Source organism: Quercus lobata, chromosome 10 (genome assembly GCF_001633185.2).
Source record: "Quercus lobata isolate SW786 chromosome 10, ValleyOak3.0 Primary Assembly, whole genome shotgun sequence".
In the NCBI taxonomy this organism is placed as follows: Eukaryota; Viridiplantae; Streptophyta; class Magnoliopsida; order Fagales; family Fagaceae; genus Quercus; species Quercus lobata.
The window spans coordinates 37,662,444-37,677,858 of NC_044913.1; the positions used below are offsets into that span (position 1 = coordinate 37,662,444).

The 15,415-nt window shown below is 40.5% G+C and overlaps 1 protein-coding gene across 1 annotated transcript; it reads left to right on the forward strand.

Moving 5' to 3' along the window:
• The first annotated feature begins 2,263 nt into the window (after positions 1–2,263).
• Positions 2,264–14,981, forward strand: LOC115965278 (ribosomal lysine N-methyltransferase 3). The gene is made up of 4 exons (XM_031084450.1): positions 2,264–2,785; positions 3,459–3,658; positions 13,164–13,425; positions 13,984–14,981. The coding sequence occupies exons 1-4, from the start codon at positions 2,399–2,401 to the stop codon at positions 14,656–14,658; spliced, it is 1,524 nt and encodes a 507-aa protein (XP_030940310.1). The 5' UTR covers positions 2,264–2,398; the 3' UTR covers positions 14,659–14,981.
• Positions 14,982–15,415: the final 434 nt, after the last annotated feature.

The following is a 15,415-nucleotide window of genomic DNA, read 5'->3' on the forward strand; positions in this document are numbered from 1 at the left end:
TTGTTAGGTTTGGATTGGGCTGAGCCCATGATGATTTTTATGTTGCATATCACATGTTCATGCATTTTCATGCATACGTACTTTCATTTCTTTATATACTTATATTGATTTGTTTGGTGCTTTTTTGCATGTCTTTCTCTCTCCCTTTCTCTTTCTTGCGTTAGTTTGCTCTATGGCACCTAAACGCAAGTTTACTTCGTCTTGGAACCCTCTTCATTTTAGGGCATCTTCTTCTTCTTCCCCTTCTGACCCCACTCCATCTCACGTCTAGTTCTGTGATGATAAAGCCCGTAAGGACTTTTTGGAGAACTTCTCACGACGAGGCATTCATTCAGAATGCCAAGTCGTTCTATCTGATTTTTACGATACTAACCTTCCTACTGTCATCCACAATCGGGGTTGGGAGTTATTGTGTGGCATCCCGATCACTTGTCACTTCATGATCATACAAGAGTTTTACTCCAATATGCAAGGATTTGACTATTCTGTATCTCATTTTATCACTCGCGTTTGAGGTACGCGCATTGTAGTCACTTCGGATATTGTATCTGAGGTATTACACGTTCCTAGGGTAGTGCATCTTGACTACCCTAGCTGCGATCTTCTGAGGACTGTGTCCAAAGACGAACTCTTGTTTCTATTCCTGTGAGACACCTTCATCTTGGGATAATCGTCAAAACACCCCTTGTTTGGGCTTTACAAAAGGTCTGAGATTCCTTAACATGGTGACAACATTCGTTCTCCATCCATTGTCTCATTATAACTTTATCACAGAGCCTCGTGCTCAATTTTTGTTATCCCTTTTTGAGGGACTCTCTATTGATTTTCCCTTTCACTTCATCCTATCCCTCATAGATGTCTATAGGGATATGACAACTCGCGATAAGCTCATTTTTCCTTCGGCTATCACGCGGATTCTTTGCCATTTTTTTTGTCTCTTATCCCGAGTCTCATCTTTTTTCGGTCATGTGTGCCATAGATGCAGCTACTGTTAGACAAAGCGAGGCCTAGCTTCGACTGAAGCTGCCACGGACAGAGACTGTGACTCCTCCAAGTTCTTCCACTCCTTTCACATCCGCACCTTCATCATCGGAGGGTGGTGTGACCCTCGAGGCAGTCATGGCGCAGTTGCAACACATGGATGCTCACCTTAACACACTCAGTGATGAGTTGTGTCAGGTGAACACCCGTGTCAGCCGTATTGCTTGATGGCAAGCTTGCCTTGGTGGCTTTGTGGAGTCTCCCTCTCCTTCTCCAAAGGCATCTGAGGACTCTGACGATGATGGTGACTCTGACGACGACGACGATGATGATGAGGATAAGGATAAGGATGCTAACTCGCCCAGTGATGATGAGATGACTGCTTGATTTACTTACACTTTGTCATTCATAACAATAAGGGGGAGTAGTTTTGGATATGAGAGTAGTCATGTACATAAGGGGAGAGAGTTAGCATATGAGATTTTTGTTAAGGGGAGTGTTTATATTTTGAGGGATGTAGTGAGGTTATTATGTATTTTTCTTTTATTTCTTTTACATTACCTCATATATACCGTTCTTGTGACCATTTGACATACATTGTACTTATCTTTGGATAAATATATGTTGATGTATGTTATTCACCTATCTTTACATGTGTTGTTTTTTTTTTCTCTTTATGCACATGCTTCTTAGTAATTGTATGAAATCTTTTATTTTTGTTTCACACTAAGATAGCATGATGAGTTTTGTTTAAAGTGTTTCAGAAATACAGGTTGTCAAAGTCTTCTTGCCATGAACTATCTTCTTGCAAAATTTTTCAAGAGTTTGTGTTAGGATAGATTTTATTGTATTCAACAAGTGAGTATGAGTTGAGTGATTTATGACTTCTCTCATATGTTCATTTGTTTGTTGTGGTTTTGTCACGGATTGTCAAAGGGGAGAGTGTTAGGACATATGTGAATCATGTTAGGAGCATATGTCAATATAGAATTGGTTAATCCTTTGACAAAATGCACTTTACTTGTAATTAGATAGATTTAAGATGTGTTTAATGTTTCAAGGAACAAGGTTTCAAATTCAAGCGTTAAAACCATGTAAGTCCGTCCATAAAAAGAAAACAAAAAAAACTAAAAATGTCATTTTAGTAACAGTTAATTTGGTCAATTTTCTCAACCCACTAACAAAAATTGATTACAAATTTAAAACAAAAAAAAAAAAAATAATTGCTACCAAATGCTATTTTTGGGTAGAAAAAAAATCATGGGTAATACTGTGTCCGAAAATTGCCCGAAAACCGACACACGAACTCGAAGGGCCCGAAACCAAGAGACAACAGAACGTCCAAAACAGAGCAAAGTGAATTACTGACATCACAATTCACAAAGAGGAAAGAGCTCAAACGCCGCCACAAAATACAATGGGCAGCAGTAGCAGGCGACTGAGAGCGTTCAAGCGGTGGATGAGATCCCAAGGCATCGACTTCAGCGACGCCCTCCAATTCACCGACGACGGCGAAGCCATTTCCGTGAGAGCGCTTTGCGATCTCAAGGTAGGTGACATGGTGGCGAGAATACCCAAAACCACGTGCCTCACCGTCATGACGAGTGGTGCACGTGACCTGATAGAATCTGCTGGGTTGGGTGGTTCTTTAGGACTCTCAGTGGCTGTCATGTACGAGAGGAGCTTAGGCCAAAGCTCTCCTTGGGCTCCTTACCTTCATCTCTTGCCTCCTCATGAATCCTTGCCTTTGCTTTGGTCTCTCCACGAGGTCGACTCTCTCCTATGTGGCACTGAGCTCCACAAGGTCGGTCATCATCACCCTCCATTATTCTTGCTTCTAATCACATGCCCTTTTCTATTTGAATACAACCCAATTACCTAATTGCTTACGCGATTTAATTGACTGTGACTCAAGCACTCATTTATTAGGAAAATACATACTTAGGTACCCTGGAGTACAGTCACATGAACCATTCTCCGTACCTAAGAATTACTCCATTTATTATTATCTTGTTGAGTTGGCACTAATCTTGTTGTCACATCAGTTTATAAGCTTTTTATTGTAAAACTTTGTAGTGACATTTCTCATGTAATCTTGGGTAGAAGTGCCTATCACTCACAATTAACCACATTAACATGCCCTGAAATTGGGTGTCTCTGACATTATTGATTTGAATAATAGTGATGTTAGGTATATTACGAATTTTACTACCAATTAGGTTGTATCCAAACTTTCATTTTATTAGTTGGTTGAAACCCATCAATCATGCCAGTTGTTAAGATTTAGCATTTTCCTTTGAATAAACACACCCAATTTCATGACATGGTGAAGTAGTCGACTGTGAGTAATGGACACTGTATGCTCACCACTCTTTCCCACTATTCACAAACAATCAACCACTTTAGCAAGTTGTGAAATTGGACGTGTCGGTAAGATTGTTGGACCTATTTATATTGTGTTTTACAATTGTAGGCAGACTGTGAAAGAAGACAAAGCTATTATTTATGAGGACTGGAAAGAGAACATTCTGCCTCTATTGGATTCACAACTGCCTTTTAATCTCAATCCAAATTTTTTTGGCGTTGAACAATACTTGGCAGCAAGAAGTCTCATTGCTTCTCGGTCTTTTGCAATAGATGAGTTCCATGGATCTGGAATGGTTCCTTTGGCTGATCTGTAAGTTAGGCCTTCATTTCTCTTGTATATTTGAATATGATTCATCTTTTAATTGTTTCTAAGTTAGAATGTAAAGCTACTTAGCATAAACCATTGTCTTTTTTTTGATAGGTAAGAAACAAGTATATTCAATAAACTGCTAAATGCAAAGAAGCACTAGCATATCAAACGTACAAGAAAAGAAAGAAAAGTACAAACATAAAATAAGAAAAACATTATGAACAAAGAAGAAGACTGCTTAGGAAGAGCGGGAGAGAATTACTAGATGTGAGTCCCCAAGCCCTAGCCCAATCAAAAAGGTAACCAGAAAAGAGAGCGAGCATTTGGTCATCGGATCTATCCAAATCCTCAAAAGTCCGCTGATTGCGTTCCCTCCAAATACACCACATCAGACACAATGGAATTAAATTCCAAATGTGAGATGAATGCTTCCCCAACTAATTTCACTAGCTAGAGAGGAGATCTAATACCGTACCAGAGGGGACCCATGAAATCCCAAAGGTTCTATAGACAAAGCACCACAGCCGATAAGCCTTTCCACAATATAACAAGAAGTAATCCATTGTCTCCCCACAGCACCGACACATAATACACTAATCAACGAAGTCATAGCCCTTAAGCCTCAGATTATCTCCTGTGAGAATCCTATCCTATGCCGCTATCCAAACAAAGAGACACACCGGGTGCCTTAACTTTCCAAATACCTTTCCATGGAAAGACAATGGAAGAAGAACCATGAAGCTTGTGATAAAAGGAGCGGATAGTAAAATCCCCATTCTTTGTCAACTTCCATCTCATACGATCACCCTCAGTTACAGGGGGTTGATTGGATGCCAAGAAACGGAAGAAATCATCCACCACATCTGCCTCCCAATCATTAGGACCTCGAATGAAGCGAACATCCCAAATTCTCCTATTCCCCTCTCCTTGGCACAACAGAGATGATTCTATGGAAGCTTCTTTGTTTGCAGCAAAAATGTAAAAGATCGAAAGAGCCAACTGGAGAGGAAGTTCTCCACATCACCTATCCATCCAGAATTTCACTCTATCCCCCACCCCAACCTTAAAGTGGACATTTTTGTGAAACATTTCCCATCCCATCCGAATACTTCTCCACAGACCACACCCATGAGCACCCCTTCCCAACTTAGAGATCCATCCCCCCATTCTTCCCCAAATTTCAAAGCTACCACCCTCCTCCACAGCCTATTTTCCTCGATCCCAAAACGCCAAAGCCACTTTCCAAGTAAGGCTTTATTGAACATGGTTAACTTCCTAATACCCAAACCGCCATTAGCCATAGGCATGCACGCCTTATCTCAACCCAACAAATGTGTCTTAGTGTCACCCCACAAGAAGTTTCTTTGCAGCTTCTCAATTTTGTTCGTCACGTGTAGGAATGGTGAAAAGAGATAAGAAATAAGTAGGGAGGCTAGATAACGTACTTTTAAGCAATGTCAGTCTGCCACCTTTTGACAAAAACAACTTCTTCCAACCTGCTAACTTTCTTTCAATTTTTTCTAATATAGGGTTCCAAATAGAGGGGTCTTTATGGGACGCCCCCAACGGCATACCAAGATAAGTCATTGGTAGGGTCCCAACCCTACAACCCAATATCTCTGCCAAAGCATGCACATCATTTACCTCTCCTATAGGAACCATTTCGCTCTTAGCTACGTTAATCTTCAAACCGGTCACAGCCTAAAGACAAAGTAGCAACAAACGAATATGTAGGATTTGCTCCACCGCTACCTCACAAAACAAAATGGTATCATCCGCAAACAGCAAATGCGAAACACATTCCCCTCTGCCCCTCCTGCCATCTGCCCTAAAACCACTAAGTAATCCTGCCCCTTCCATTCTCTTCACCGTCCTACTAAACACCTCCATCATAATTAAAAATAACAAGGGAGACAGTGGATCCCCTTGTCTCAAACCTCTAGAGCTGCCAAGGAAATTAGCTGGTGACCCGTTAACTAACACAAAAAATTGCATTGTCGAGATACAAGTTCGAATCCAGTTGCACCATTTCTCCCCAAAGCCCATTTTCTTCATCAACTTCAGAAGTGCCTCCCAATTCACATTGTCATATGCTTTCTCAATATCTAACTTATAGATTACCCCAGGAATCTTACTCTTTGTCCGGCTGTCCACACACTCATTGACAATGAGAACTGAATCAAGGATTTGTCTACCTCCTACAAAACTATTCTGAGATTCAGATATCAGTTGATCTAACACCACTTTTAGTCGATTGGCCAAAACCTTGGTCAAGATTTTATACAAGCTCCGCACTAAACTAATAGGTTTGAAATCTCGAATGTTAGAGGCATTATTCTTCTTAGGGATTAAAACTAAAAAGGTAGCATTTAGAGATTTCTCAAACTTATAGTGCTGATAGAACTCTTCAAAAACTGCTAAAACATCACTTTCTACCACTCTCCAGCAGTGATGGAAAAAGGCCATAGAAAAGCCATTTGGACCTGGAGCTTTATCCCCTTCCATATCTCTAACCACTTGTATTATCTCGTCCTTCTCAAACCTCCTCTCCATCCAGCCCCTCTCTGCCTCTTCAATTTGATCAAACTCTAGACCTTCCACAAAAGGTCTCCACTCTTCGGACTCTTGATACAGAGTTTTATAAAATTGAACTACTTGAGTAGCCACTTCTGCTCCTTCCTCATAAATCACCCCATCCACTTCTAAGAAACTCAAATGATTATGCCTTCTACGGGAGTTAGCCATTTTGTAGAAGAACTTTGTCTTATGATCACCCTCCTTAATGCACAACATCCTCGATTTCTATCTCCATGAGATCTCCTCTAGAGAAAGAAGATGCTCTATTTGCGATCTCACTTCATTTCTCTCACACAACTTTGTTTCAGTGAGTCCAAGAACCCCATCCTTAGCATCTAGCGACTCTAAAGCCCCTAATAATTCTTTCTTCTTGCAGTCAACGTTGCCGAATTCTTGGCGGTTCCACTGAATAATGTCTTCTTTCAAAGCTTTCAATTTTTTGGTGAACACATAGCTAGGTGTACCCGAGAAAGAATGGCGATTCCACCATGAATCAACTCTGTCAACAAACCCGTCCGTTTTCAACCACATATTCTTAAATTGGAAAAGACTTTTCCCCCTCACCATACCCCCTGCCTCCAAAAGAATTGGGAAATGGTTTGAAATAGGTCGTGGTAGAATCTGCTGGATCACATCCAGAAAGTGTTGCTCCCAGTCATGCGACGCTAGAGCTCTATCAATCCTAGACATGGATGGCTGGCTAGTACCACTGGACCATGTATAACTCCCTCCCTCCAAGGCAAGTCTATCAAATTTAGGTCCTCGATAAATTCAGAAAACTTTTCCATAGCTGAAGTAAGCCGAGATCCACCCCTTTGTTCACTAGGAAAGCGAACAATATTAAAATCCCTAAAACAGCACCAGGGAACATTCCAGTACTGCTGAATACCAACCAACTCATCCCACATATAACCCCTCATATTGTTGTCATTTGGGCCATACACCCCTGAACAAGCCCAAATAAAACCATCTTCCACCCCTTTCCATTGAACCGACACCGAGAACGAACCTAGCATCTAGAACTGCGTAATCCACATATGGACAACTCCACAGGCTGCAAACCATCTGTCTATCAATGCCGACAAGTTTTGTTTCTTGAAGGCAGATAACAGCACACTTCCACTACCGTAACAAATGTTTGACTACCAAATGTTTCTGGGAGTCGTTTAGTCCTCTAACATTCCAAGAAATCATTTTCAACTTCATTAATACTATCAATTCCCCACAACTTCCTCTACTACACTACCAACACCCTCTCGCCCATCATAATTTACTGAGGAAATTAAATTCCTCAACTCTCTTTTCCCTTTACCCATTGAGGAGGTTGCCTTTTGGTTAGCTGCTGCTTTCTTCTGTCGTTCAATAACTACCTCCATCTCCCTTTCTAACCTTTGAAGATAGTCAATGCATAACCTCTCATGACGGTTCACAGAAAGCCCAACCACTTTACTAAAACCTGGGATCCTATGCTTCACCCAACTTGAGACATCCAACTTACTACCCAGACCCAACACCTCATTATCCTTATACATTTCCATTGACAATTCTAGCCCCGGAGGAGCGATAGAGGATAGCGGCTCACAGTCTGTCAAACTCTCCTCCTCACCCATACAAGCTACTTCTGAGATAGCCCCTCCCTCCTCCATCGAGACCCCCAGATCGGGCTGATTAGTCTCAAAAACAACAATCTGCCTGGTGCACTTGTCATCCACCCCCTGAGACAAATGCACTCTACTCCCACTTCCAGCCTTATCCATACCATAGACACCATAATCCACCAACCCAGAACCCAATCATTCTAAGAAGGGCTGCTGCCAAGAAGAAACCCATAGAAATTGGCGTAGCTACCCAATCGGCCTTACCCTGAAGCATAACGGAGTCACCATCAGAGACATTGTGTGTCCATCGGAGTTAAACCCATCATAGGGACTACAACCAATTTCCATCGGAGCCCCCCCAAGGCACAAAGAACCATTTCTAGCCACCGTCTCAGGCTTCTGAGTCACCACAAGGCCGTCGGAGGTGAACCCATCCAAGTCGCAGCAAACTGCCTCTGTCCGACCCACCGTGAGGCTATCGGAGCTGGTTGGAGACGCTGCCTGATGATCTGCCACCTCTTTAGTGGGCGTCGGAGACTTGGGTATGTCTGAGGAGACTTCTGCCGTTGTCGCAGATGGCTCGCCCAATACACAAGTGCTTGGGCTTAAGAAACTTACCTCGGGCAGCTGGGTATGTCCCAGACCAGGTTGGGCCAGCTTGGTTTTCACATTTAAACCCACATTTAAGCCCATAGTTTGCGTTGTATTACTTTCCCGTGAAGCCCACTCACTATCAGAGCCCACCACAGGAAGTAAGTGACACTATGAACTCCTATAGGGACCCACCACGTGTTCCCTCTAACTGACCCACTTGGGTTGCCTCAATCCACCTTTATACACCTCAGGATTTGTGTGAACCCGTGATCCTCTTGGAGTACTCACCACCTGCACCCTCTGATTTCTTTTCACCCAAATAGGACTCCTTAAATCACCTTTATAAGAACTCCATACCACCCTCCTTTTTCCTTCCCCATTTACCTCAATAGTCAAGCCTATTGCTGCCCAGTCAGGATTCCTCAAATCACGTTTATTTCCATAACCATGTACACTCTAATTTGACTTGAATTTCAATGGAGATCTCTTATTATTTCCTACCGGATTTTGCTCACCAAACTCTGTCTCCACATTAATGCCTTGCTCCCTCCTATCCCCTCCTCCCACCACCATCTTATCAGACTTGCCCACCGGAAAATCTCCTATCTTGGCACCTGACCATCTCTGATTCATCACCAACTGTGTCATCTTCCCCTTGTCTGTGGTACCTAATTGCTTTAGTTGCTTTCTATCCTCTATTTTTCCCTGATAACCTTGTACAACTTCAGCAAAAGTTCTATAGTTTAGAACCTCCGAATTATACCTATGCACCTGAGGGATAAATTTTGGATGACCAGTTCCACCTATCGCAAATTGGGCAGGATGCAACATCTTCCTAAGTTCAAGCCCAAAAACCCTCCAATCATATTTCTCTTTGCCTTCAGGGATAATAATCGATCTCCTAGACCCGCCAACTTTAAGTTCAGTCAAAAGTAAGAACTGACCAGAAAAATTGGTGCTCCGTTGGAGAGTATAAGCAATGTCGCCATCTCTGAATGTAAAAAACTGTTTGGAGTTTGTCCCAACAACAATGTGTTCAATATTATCCATCAGCCATTGTGCTGCAATCTTGCCCATGAAGACTGATCTCATAGAGTATTTGCCCCTCTCAAAAATACGTAGCAAGAAATAACATCCCCCTTCCTTTACAGCTAATTGAAAAAACTTGGATTCAATGAAAAATCTGCGAACTCCCCCCATGACTGATCGGAAAAAAAAAATGAGAGAAGAATGTCTGGCTAATCAGAGGTCGCCGGGCCTCAAACACTGTCAGCATAAACCATTATCTCCCTTCTTATTTATGCATTCTTGGTTATTTATGGTTATAACAAATAATTGGGGTTCAATTGTTACAACAAGTGAAAGAGGGGGAGATTCAAACCTTGGTTCAACTTATATAGAGACTAGACAATGCCACTAAACTACTTATATTTCCCAATATCATCATTTGATAAATGAATGATTATATCCTACGCCCATTTGGTAATGTTGCTACTCAAGTACAAGGGCTATATACATAGAGTGAAATACTGATTATAAAAGAAAGAAAACTAAGCAGGCAAAAATACAAAAAACAGTAAGATACAACACTAGTGAAAGCACAAGGAATCCAGAAAATCTAGGAGTCTTGCCACTGAGAGTGAAGGAGACAGCAAAATCAAGTCATATATGTACTTCATAAATAAATATTTCAGCTTCACCATACTTAGTTCTTTTCCCTTGAAGCACCGATCATAATGTTCCCTTTCAATTTAGAGGAACTTTTGCCTTTGTTTATCCCCTTATAATCAAGCAAAATAGGAAAATGATCAGACAGTGGTCTTTTGAGTAACTTTTGATTCAGCTTGGGAAAATGTGCTTCCCATTATGTTGAAACCAAGAACCAATCTATCCTAGACATTGATGGTTTTTTTGTTGTTGGGGGGGGGGGGGGGGCGCTGATTGTTGGACCAAGTAGAGGCATCTCCCTCCAAGGCCAAGTCCAGCATAGCATTCTCTGAGATGAACTTTGAAAAGTCACGCATTCCTGAAGTTAAGTCTAGTTGCCCACCTCCTTTCAACCAAAAATCTAACCATGTTGAAATCACCCCAAGGCACCTCCCCCTCCAACTAATTATCCCTGCCAATTCCTCTCATAGCTCCCTTTGAGAGGTGTCTGTGGTAGGCCCGTAGACTCTTGAAAAGCCCATTAGAAGCCATCTTCAATGAAATTTACTATTACACAGCATGCTAACAGCTTCTTCAACTTTTCTACTACGTTTATCCCATATCAACAAAATGCCACCATATGCTTCCTATAACATTAGGCATTGACCCCATTTTAGTTTCTTGAAGACGTATGACATCTGCTATCCATCCCCTTAACAAGTTTTGAATTTCAAGTCACTTCTTCCCATCATTCAACCCACAAACTTCCATGAAACGATTTTTAGCTGCATGATCATGGTAATGTTAACCCCCTGGCTCTTCTTTTGGTTGTATCACTCCCCTCAAACTTTTTGGTTTCATAATTGATGGAACAAGCCAGATTCTGCAACTCCCTGACCCCCTTGGACAGATTGCATGAACACTTTTCTTGGCACCCTTCATCCTTGTTCGATTATATCACTCAATTCTAGAAAACAATTCATAGCATTTTCTTCAAAACCAGTCATTGATACACCCTTGGTAACTCAGTTTTAAATTGCACTGTTCAAATTTAAAAAATTCACTTCACTTCTCTAGTTTTATTTTTATTTTTAGTTTTTTAGTTATAACTTTTTCAAACAATCCCATTTTTAAAAAGCTGAAAAACAAAGTATACCAAACGGGCACTACATCATTATATGATAAATAAACTCTTAATATGCTCCTAGCCTTTTGCAATCTATAAAACCCTTCGTAGAAACTGTGTAACCAGGGCAAATCTATTACTATGGAATATAACAAGGGAGTAACCTCCTACCATTGTCTGTGATTTGTCTCAGCGTTATGTCAGATCTAGACTCTCGAAATGAAATGCCTATGCCTTTTCCAAGTTTTCTGTTGGAGTTGCACTGGCAACATGGGCTTTGAGTTGACTTTTTCTTACTTAAGATGTGAAGACTGGATTTTTTATACCTCTTATTTTTAAAGGAAGATTTATCTTTATGTCAAGGAATGGCTAACTTAAATCCTGATAAAGTCATTGGTATGCTACCATGGAAGCTCATGCTATATAAAATATTAGGGGAAATTACACTTTACCACCCTAAACTATATCTCAGATTACACTTTGCACCCTAAACTTTTCGGATGCACATTTTGCACCCTAAATTATGACATCTGTTACACTTTGCACCTTGGACTTAAATTTTCTGTTATATTGGACGGAAATCTCAACCTCATGAGTTTGCATGTGACTCTTGCTTAAGTGAAACATGGGTCAAAGACCCAAATGCCCTTCTTCCAACCCAACAACAAGCCACTTTCTCTCTCTAAACTCTTCCACTGTTTTTGGCCACACACAGTCACAGCCAATTTACGGGCATGAGATCCGCAATCAGAACCCACACATTGTTGGCCGTCTCACAATCAAAAACCAGATCAAAAACACAAATTCATAGGGATACAAAATCATAAACACAAATTCGGACCAACCCACACAAGATCCACAAACACAAATCTCATTCAATCTATCACCAAGATCTGCCATGAAAGTGAGAGAGAGAGAGGAGCTAAATCATACACAACCAAAACCCAAACCGAATCTGAATCGGGAACCAAAAAAAACCCAAATCGGAGAGAGAGAGAGAGAGAGAGAGAGAGAGAGGAGCTAATCATACACAACCAAAACCCAACCCAGATTTGAATTGGGACCTAAACAATCCTAAATCAGATATGAATTGCAACCAAAACAAAACCTAAATCGGAGCTAGCCACCATCACCCACTACCATATGCGACCCAGCCACCGTACCACCCTCAAAGTCCGCTGATCTATGCATGCAAAAGACCCAAAACACCAAGTCACGTGTGAGAGAGTGGGACTGTCTGAGACCGTGATCTGTGTAAAAGAGTGAGGAGGTTCTTTTGAGTTTTGACTTGGAAGAGGGCATTTAGGTATTTTGACTTGCTGTTACTTAAATAATAGTCATGTGCTAGTCACGTGATTGAGCTCTCCGTCCAATATAACAGAAAATTTAAGTCCGGGGTGCAAAGTGTAACAGATGTCATAGTTTAGGGTGCAAAATGTGCATCCGAAAAGTTTAGGGTGCAAAGTGTAATTTAAGGTATAGTTTAGGGTGGTAAAGTGTAATTTCCCCTAAAATATTAATGACACATGTACTTTGAGCGAAAGCAGAGAGAAAAAAAAAAATGTAGTACATATGAACACTTGAACAGTGGACATTTACATGTATTTTTCAGCTGTACTAGTCATTTATCAATAGCACTGCCTGTTTTTGGATGTGTTTTTCCCCATATTTAGTAAAGTTTATGTCTTAAATAAAGGATATAAAGAGTCAAATACCATTTTCTTTGGGTTATGGTATGAAACACATTATGATAGGCGAGATTTTACAGCTTAATGCTTATCATATAGAATGGTTACTTCCTTATGCATAGTTTGGAAGATGCAATCATGTGTATTAATTTAATTAATTATATTTAGTTTTGCCTCATTTATTGTTGGTAAAGAATTCATTGATAGATCCCATAATGCTTTCTACATCTTGCTTTTTACCTTATTATTTACTAATCTCTTTTACATGAAATCAGTTTTAATCACAAGACGGGAGCTGAGGATGTTCACTTCACCTCTGTATCTTTTCATTCTGATTCCATAAGCGATACTGACTGCAGCAAAAATGATCTCCAGGCCAATACTGGTGATAATGAACCATCGTCTGAAAATTCCTATTCGGATCGTAGAGGATCAGATATTAGTGGTGGTAGTGACTTGGACAACTCTTCGGTCTTGGGGGATCATACCACAGCATTGGAAATGATTATGGTGAAAGATGTCATAGTTGGAAACGAGGTTAGAATTTGCTTCTGTTCATAGAGTAGCTTTTTCAATCATTTTTTCCTTTTAGCGATTTTAGTATTATGTGTGGTATCAGGTATGATGTAGATTTTGAATCTTAAGGTGCATTTTTTATTATTAAGTTGCACACACAGCTAATGAGTTTGGAATCCCTGACCTCACCCTCTACCTTGGTCTTAAAAGGAGCAGCGATGTAATTTGAGCTAGATTTAACTTTGAATCTTAAGGTACATTAATTTAATATCTTCAGCAAAAAAGGGTTCTGTTGAAATGGGTTGACTTGTCAATGGTTAATCTCTCTCTAAAGCTGGATGATTTACCTTTTTCATTAAAGACCCAACACATGGACCTTCTAGATTAATTTGGACACGACCATCACAGCCCCAATCCTGAGATTGATTCATTTAGGTAGGGCACCATTTATGTTGCTGGCCTTAACTATTTTATAATACTCTGCTAATAGTTCTTGTGGTAAAAATCCAGTTTCCCATAGATTTAAAAAGATGCTTTTCTCAAACTGTTTCTTCATTTTTTTTCCCTATCTTCTCTCAGGTCTTTAATACATATGGGTTGGTAGGTAATGCTGCATTGCTTCATAGATATGGATTTACAGAGCCAGATAATCCATTTGACATTGTAAATATTGATTTGGAACTAGTATCTCAATGGAGTTTATCTTTGTTTTCTGGCCGGTATAGTCGAGCAAAGCTGTCCCTCTGGAGAAGATTGGGTTACTCTGGATGTGTAAGCGAGAACACTGAATATTTTGAGATCTCATCTGATGGGGAACCCCAAATTGAGCTGCTGATATTGTTATACATAATGCTGTTACCAGAGGATACATATCATAAGTTGGATCTTACATTGTCAACTAAAGGGAACTCTAATGGATCCATAGGCATGATTTTGTCTGAAAAAGGCAAGTTCATGTTGGAAAAAGCTTCAGAAGTGAGTAAGGATTTGTTGCTGACAAAGGATGTTTGTAATGCTCTCCGATTGCTGGCAGATATGCGCGATAGTTTTTATGGTTCTAATTCAATGGAAGATGATATTGAAGCACTAGGGAATTGTTGCATAAGAAGAGAGAGGAAGTTGTACTATTCTCTGATATTGCGTATCAGTGAGAGGGGAATCCTGGAGAGGCTCAGAACTTACGCTACTTCTGGTGCTCAGTCTTTTAGAACTGCTAAGCGATCCTCAGTGAGAAAGAAGTTGAAGAAGATATGAAACTTTTAACTCTCTTTATACCTCCTTCATAGCGTTACTTATAGCTGCTTATATCTGTGGTTGCTCCAATTTCTGTGCCAAATCACAGAACAGAGGGCACACCACCATCATTTTGCCCCAAGGTTTCTACTTGATGACAATGTAATCCATTATGTAACTTTTTGTAGTGAGTAGGGAATCTCACAATTGGTGAAGTAGATGGCTTGACTTTTTATTCAAACCCAATGGTGAAACTTTCATGTAACACTTTTTTGGGATTTTTGATTTTATTGGTCTGTTTATTTTGCTTTAGAGTTAAGAGGAAAATGTTTCCATTGAAAATATCTCAAGTGGCACTGACAATATAGACATGGCCAAAATGTGTACAAGACTACCATCTCAAGCTTGGAGTGAGGAAGACAGTGTTAGTACTTGGTAGTCCAGTTTGGGAAGAAGCTAGAACACCTCTGCTTGCTGCTAAAATGGAGTTGGTTTCTATGATAGTTTTTTGAGACCTTCCTCTTACACCATGTGTCAACCATTATTGCCAGCGTCTTGAGGCCACTCTCAGTATAGCACCAAAGTAAACTGAGGCACACAAGGAGTTAGTAGGGCGTCAGCCCATCTCTCTCCCAAGCAACAACAAAGCCGGTTTAGAGGAAATGGGATGGACTCAGGGAGTACAAACATCTGTCCGCAAAACTAAATTGTGAGCTTCAAAATTATAAAATCCAGGAACATGAACAAAGTCCATACCAAAATTTTGCTCAAAGCTATT

Bases quoted from the DNA above. Each gene is read 5' to 3' on its own strand.
- LOC115965278 (XM_031084450.1), top strand. From the start codon at position 2,399: ATGGGCAGCAGTAGCAGGCGACTGAGAGCGTTCAAGCGGTGGATGAGA. The intron at 3,659-13,163 runs GTAAGTTAGGCC...ACATGAAATCAG, and splicing joins ATGGTTCCTTTGGCTGATCT to TTTTAATCACAAGACGGGAG. The intron at 13,426-13,983 runs GTTAGAATTTGC...ATCTTCTCTCAG, and splicing joins ATGTCATAGTTGGAAACGAG to GTCTTTAATACATATGGGTT.